The following is a 6,833-nucleotide window of genomic DNA, read 5'->3' on the forward strand; positions in this document are numbered from 1 at the left end:
GGGGTTTACCCCAAAAAAAAATGTTAACATGACATTTAGCCGAGTTGTCACAATGACAATCGGCTGTTTTTTTTTTTTTCAGTGCAGCACATACCTTATTTTCACCGCCGCTTCCGGGTATGTAATGTGCGGGACTGGGCGTTCCTAATTGATTGACATCCTTCCGACCAGCGCATACAGCGCGTCACGAGTTGCCGAAAGAAGCCGAACGTCGGTGCGCAGGCGCCGTATAGAGCCGACTCGCAGTCCGGCTTCTTTCGGCAACTAGTGACGCGCTGTATGCGCCGGTCGGAAGGATGTCAATCACTTAGGAACGCCCAGTCCCGCACATTACATACCCGGAAGCGGCGGTGAAAATACGCTATGTGCTGCGACGAAAATAAAAAAAACAGCCGATTGTCATTCGGACAACTCGGCTGAATGTCATGTTAGAATTATTTTTTTGGGCGAACCCCCGCTTTAAAGTGGTTGTAAAGGTTTATTTTTTGATTTTTTTAGTCCATGCTCCATCTTGTGACAAGAAAAGGGAACCGCAGGAAATGTTAATAATAAAATAAATATACAGTGGAACCTCGGGTTGCGAGTAACACGGTTAACGAGCGTTTCGCAATACGAGCGCTGTGTATTTTAAAAAAAATCTGACTCGGTTTGCGAGTGTTTCCTCGCAAAACAAGCAGGATTAAAGCCAAAGCAGTGTGCAATACCACGTTTGGCCTGAGGTGGGGGGAAGCCAGAGCCGAACGGCACCGATCTGAGCCGTTTGGAAATGCTCAGAAAATCTCGTAAATAATCCGTTCCCGAGCCTTTCCAAGGTTTTCCGAGTTCAGCCGAGCTGTCCTCGGGTCTTTCCGTGTTTTTTCGAGGCTCTCCGTCGCCCCCCCCCCACCTCTGGCCACATTCGGTATTGCATGCCATTGATGACAATGCGGAACAAATTATTTTAGTTTCTATTGACTTCTATGGGGAAACTCGCTTTGGATTACGAGCATTCTCCTGGAACGGATTATACTCGTAATCCGAGGTTCCGCTGTATATCCCCATTTCCTCCTTTTTCTTTTCTTTTTTCTCTCCCCTTCCCTCTTTTCCTTTTCATATATATTTTTTTTTCATCTACAGATTTATGTTATAACGATGTTTTTGTGTTTTTTTTTTTTTTTGGATCATTGTATAGTCAGGACAGCAGAGACCTGAGAGTCTGTTATTATAATGCAAAGAATATGACTTTTTTTTATTTTTTTTTATTTTGTGTGACAATTTAGGAAACCATTTTTGTTTCAGTTGTATCTTATGATATACACGGAATTATTTCTTGTACAAAGGGTTTTATTAAAGTTCAGTACAACATTACCATACGGTAGCATTGACGGTCATAACATGGAACAAAACAAAAATACAGAAAACAGAAAACGTGGAAAAGAGACATTCTAAGTCACAGTGAATGTGTTCGGGCCCCTGAGGGCCAAAGGCAAATGTATGGGACCGGAACACGTAATTATTTCTATTATGTCTGCCTGTATGAAAAGCAATAAAGAGTATTAAAACAATAAAAATAAATGAATAATTATAAAGTCTGCCTAGTCCAGTAACAGCGATTCTGGTTAGATGCATATCATCTCCTGACTTGCTACAGTATATATATATATATATATATATAAATAGGAACTTTCTGTTGTGCAGGTGCATGGAGTCAGGTGAAGGTGAAAGAATGAAGATGAAGTACGAGGAGATGATGGCTCTGCTCGACAAGTAAGATCCTTTTTTCTATTGTCAGTATTTTGGCAGATGTTTCTTTAAGGCCCATTTTACACTTGTGCGACTTGTCCTGTGACTTGGGACTGCAAAGTCGCATGACAAGTCGTACCCCCCCCCCCCCCACCATGATTTCCAATGAGTACCCTTCATATCTGTGCTACTTCAAGTCACTGCGACTTCAAAGTAGTCCCTTTACTACTTTGGTCTGACTTTGATGCAACTTCAGGTCCACAGACCTCAAAATTATACAGGCATTGCTTCAAGTGGCTTCAAGTGGGGTAGGGGTCATGTTCGGGGTAGGGGTCATGTTCGGGGTAGGGGTCATGTTCGGGGTAGGGGTCATGTTCGGGGTAGCGGTCATGTTCGGGGTAGGGGTCATGTTCGGGGTAGGGGTCATGTTCGGGGTAGGGGTCATGTTCGGGGTAGCGGTCATGTTCGGGGTAGGGGTCATGTTCGGGGTAGGGGTCATGTTCGGGGTATCGGTCATGTTCGGGGTAGGGGTCATGTTCGGGGTAGGGGTCATGTTCGGGGTAGGGGTCATGTTCGGGGTAGGGGTCATGTTCGGGGTAGGGGTCATGTTCGGGGTAGGGGTCATGTTCGGGGTAGCGGTCATGTTCGGGGTAGGGGTCATGTTCGGGGTAGGGGTCATGTTCGGGGTAGGGGTCATGTTCGGGGTAGCGGTCATGTTCGGGGTAGGGGTCATGTTCGGGGTAGCGGTCATGTTCGGGGTAGGGGTCATGTTCATGGCAGGGCTCATGTTCGGGGCAGAGCTCATGTTCGGGGTAGCGGTCATGTTTGGGGCAGGGCTCATGTTTGGGGTAGGGCTCATGTTTTGGGGTAGGGCTCATGTTCGGGGCAGGGCTCATGTTCGGGGCTTGGGCTCATGTTCGGGGCTTGGGCTCATGTTCGGGGCTTGGGCTCATGTTCGGGGCTTGGGCTCATTTTCGGGGCTTGGGCTCATTTTCGGTGGTAGGGCTCATGTTCGGGGTAGGGGTCATGTTCGGGGTAGGGGTCATGTTCGGGGTAGGGGTCATGTTCGGGGTAGGGGTCATGTTCGGGGCAGGGCTCATGTTCGGGGTAGGGCTCATGTTCGGGGTAGGGCTCATGTTCGGGGTAGCGGTCATGTTCGGGGTAGGGGTCATGTTCGGGGTAGGGGTCATGTTCGGGGCAGGGCTCATGTTCGGGGTAGGGCTCATGTTCGGGGTAGGGCTCATGTTCGGGGTAGCGGTCATGTTCGGGGTAGGGGTCATGTTCGGGGTAGGGCTCATGTTCGGGGTAGGGCTCATGTTCGGGGTAGCGGTCATGTTTGGGGCAGGGCTCATGTTCGGGGTAGCGGTCATGTTTCGGGCAGGGCTCATGTTCGGGGCAGGGCTCATGTTCGGGGCAGGGCTCATGTTCGGGGCAGGGCTCATGTTCGGGGCAGGGCTCATGTTTGGGGCAGGGCTCATGTTTTGGGGTAGGGCTCATGTTCGGGGCAGGGCTCATGTTTGGGGCAGGGCTCATGTTTTGGGGTAGGGCTCATGTTCGGGGCTTGGGCTCATGTTCGGGGCTTGGGCTCATGTTCGGGGCAGGGCTCATGTTCGGGGCTTGGGCTCATTTTCGGGGCTTGGGCTCATTTTCGGTGGTAGGGCTCATGTTCGGGGTAGGGGTCATGTTCGGGGCAGGGCTCATGTTCGGGGCAGGGCTCATGTTCGGGGCAGGGCTCATGTTCGGGGGCAGGGCTCATGTTCGGGGGAAGGGCTAATATTGCAGCCATCCCCAAAAATCATGTTCGGTCTTATTTTCAGGGAAGGGGCTTATTTTCAGGGAAAATGAGGTAGGTGTCTCTCGCTCCCATCCTAAAATGTTGGGAGGTGTGTAGTATGATCATCTGAGTTTAAGCGATAGTGACGCATGTGGGGAAATATGCTGCCCGCGCATGCACGCCTGTAAGCCCCAATGCAGTAGCGATCGGCCTTTACATAGGTCCTTGGACATGTATTGGTGGCTGTACGTAGCACCTGCGAATTCCTGGGGTTGGAGAAGCACCGGGGATTTCACGGAGGACTTCATAGATCATACACACACGTATACACCGCCCTTCTCACACACGATGCGATCTGCATTGCCCGGGCTCCTGGTCCTCGATGCATTGATTGGCGTCTGTTCCCTGCAGATCTCCGGTGAACGTGTCTGTGTGCACAGCACCGGCCGGCGCACACCGGGGGCTCGCCGCTTTTTTCCAGCATTGGAGCACAAAGAGCGTTTTATCAGCTTTAATTGGAAGGCTACAAAGGCCCGCCGGGTCCTCCAGAGACTTCTGTGAAGTCAAAGGCTTGGAATAAAAGCATCTTGTTAATTGGGCGGCGAGCCGGGGGGATGGAAAAGGTTTAATTACCTCTCCAGATCAATGATCAGACGCAGAATTCCGATATCCGCCATCCGCCGGGCCAATCTGTAAACTCCAGATTATTCCCAGGGAATGACGGCTGCTGGGGCCAATAACCTGAACATTGACGGGGGCTTGATTAATACTCCTCGGATATTCTGCAGAGGGAGGGGACACAATCGGTGTGTATGGATCATCTGTGCAATCACCAATGTGTCCAGAACCAGATAGACTGCATTTGAGTCTATTCTGCCCAAAACCATCTCCTAGTCAGCTGAATGTCACTGAATGTTCAATGCAGTTCTCTGTGTCTCTGCCCCTCCCACAATGGGGAGATTTCCTGCAGTAGTTTGTGTCTCTGCCCCTCCCACAATGGGGAGATTTCCTGCAGTAGTTTGTGTCTCTGCCCCTCCCACAATGGGGAGATTTCCTGCAGTAGTTTGTGTCTCTGCCCCTCCCACAATGAGGAGATTTCCTGCAGTAGTTTGTGTCTCTGCCCCTCCCACAATGGGGAGATTTCCTGCAGTAATTTGTGTCTCTGCCCCTCCCACAATGGTGAGATTTCCTGCAGTAGTTTGTGTCTCTGCCCCTCCCACAATGGAGAGATTTCTCTGCAGTAGTTTGTGTCTCTGCCCCTCCCACAATGAGGAGATTTCCTGCAGTAGATTGTGTCTCTGCCCCTCCCACAATGAGGAGATTTCCTGCAGTAGTTTGTGTCTCTGCCCCTCCCACAATGGGGAGATTTCCTGCAGTAGTTTGTGTCTCTGCCCCTCCCACAATGGGGAGATTTCCTGCAGTAGTTTGTGTCTCTGCCCCTCCCACAATGAGGAGATTTCCTGCAGTAGATTGTGTCTCTGCCCCTCCCACAATGGGGAGATTTCCTGCAGTAGTTTGTGTCTCTGCCCCTCCCACAATGGGGAGATTTCCTGCAGTAGTTTGTGTCTCTGCCCCTCCCACAATGGGGAGATTTCCTGCAATAGTTTGTGTCTCTGCCCCTCCCACAATGGTGAGATTTCCTGCAGTAGTTTGTGTCTCTGCCCCTCCCACAATGGTGAGATTTCCTGCAGTAGTTTGTGTCTCTGCCCCTCCCACAATGGGGAGATTTCCTGCAGTAGTTTGTGTCTCTGCCCCTCCCACAATGGAGAGATTTCCTGCAGTAGTTTGTGTCTCTGCCCCTCCCACAATGAGGAGATTTCCTGCAGTAGTTTGTGTCTCTGCCCCTCCCACAATGAGGAGATTTCCCCCCAGTAGTTTGTGTCTCTGCCCCTCCCACAATGAGGAGATTTCCCGCAGTAGTTTGTGTCTCTGCCCCTCCCACAATGGTGAGATTTCCTGCAGTAGTTTGTGTCTCTGCCCCTCCCACAATGGGGAGATTTCCTGCAGTAGTTTGTGTCTCTGCCCCTCCCACAATGAGGAGGTTTCCTGCAGTAGTTTGTGTCTCTGCCCCTCCCACAATGGGGAGGTTTCCTGCAGTAGTTTGTGTCTCTGCCCCTCCCACAATGGGGAGATCTCCTGCAGTAGTTTGTGTCTCTGCCCCTCCCACAATGGGGAGATTTCCTGCAGTAGTTTGTGTCTCTGCCCCTCCCACAATGGGGAGATTTCCTGCAGTAGTTTGTGTCTCTGCTCCTCCCACAATGGGGAGATTTCCTGCAGTAGTTTGTGTCTCTGCCCCTCCCACAATAGTGAGATTTCCTGCAGTAGTTTGTCTCTGCCCCTCCCACAATGGAGAGATTTCCTGCAGTAGTTTGTGTCTCTGCCCCTCCCACAATGGGGAGATTTCCTGCAGTAGTTTGTGTCTCTGCCCCTCCCACAATGAGGAGATTTCCTGCAGTAGTTTGTGTCTCTGCCCCTCCCACAATGAGGAGATTTCCTGCAGTAGTTTGTGTCTCTGCCCCTCCCACAATGAGGAGATTTCCTGCAGTAGTTTGTGTCTCTGCCCCTCCCACAATGGGGAGATTTCCTGCAGTAGTTTGTGTCTCTGCCCCTCCTACAATGGGGAGATTTCCTGCAGTAGTTTGTGTCTCTGCCCCTCCCACAATGGGGAGATTTCCTGCAGTAGTTTGTGTCTCTGCCCCTCCCACAATGGGGAGATTTCCTGCAGTAGTTTGTGTCTCTGCCCCTCCCACAATGGGGAGATTTCCTGCAGTAGTCTGTGTCTCTGCCCCTCCCACAATGGGGAGATTTCCTGCAGTAGTTTGTGTCTCTGCCCCTCCCACAATGGGGAGATTTCCTGCAGTAGTTTGTGTCTCTGCCCCTCCCACAATGGGGAGATTTCCTGCAGTAGTTTGTGTCTCTGCCCCTCCCACAATGAGGAGATTTCCTGCAGTAGTTTGTGTCTCTGCCCCTCCCACAATGGGGAGATTTCCTGCAGTAATTTGTGTCTCTGCCCCTCCCACAATGGTGAGATTTCCTGCAGTAGTTTGTGTCTCTGCCCCTCCCACAATGGAGAGATTTCTCTGCAGTAGTTTGTGTCTCTGCCCCTCCCACAATGAGGAGATTTCCTGCAGTAGATTGTGTCTCTGCCCCTCCCACAATGAGGAGATTTCCTGCAGTAGTTTGTGTCTCTGCCCCTCCCACAATGGGGAGATTTCCTGCAGTAGTTTGTGTCTCTGCCCCTCCCACAATGGGGAGATTTCCTGCAGTAGTTTGTGTCTCTGCCCCTCCCACAATGAGGAGATTTCCTGCAGTAGATTGTGTCTCTGCCCCTCCCACA

At 51.0% G+C, this 6,833-nt stretch overlaps 1 protein-coding gene across 1 annotated transcript; it reads right to left on the reverse strand.

Annotated features, from left to right (window-relative positions):
• Positions 1-2,021: 2,021 nt before the first annotated feature.
• LOC120918396 (proline-rich 33 kDa extensin-related protein) lies at positions 2,022-2,618 on the reverse strand. The gene has a single exon (XM_040329941.1). It carries the CDS (start codon positions 2,616-2,618, stop codon positions 2,022-2,024), a length of 597 nt encoding a protein of 198 aa, XP_040185875.1.
• Between the last annotated feature and the right edge of the window lie 4,215 nt (positions 2,619-6,833).

This window comes from Rana temporaria, chromosome 12 (assembly GCF_905171775.1).
Source record: "Rana temporaria chromosome 12, aRanTem1.1, whole genome shotgun sequence".
In the NCBI taxonomy this organism is placed as follows: domain Eukaryota; kingdom Metazoa; phylum Chordata; class Amphibia; order Anura; family Ranidae; genus Rana; species Rana temporaria.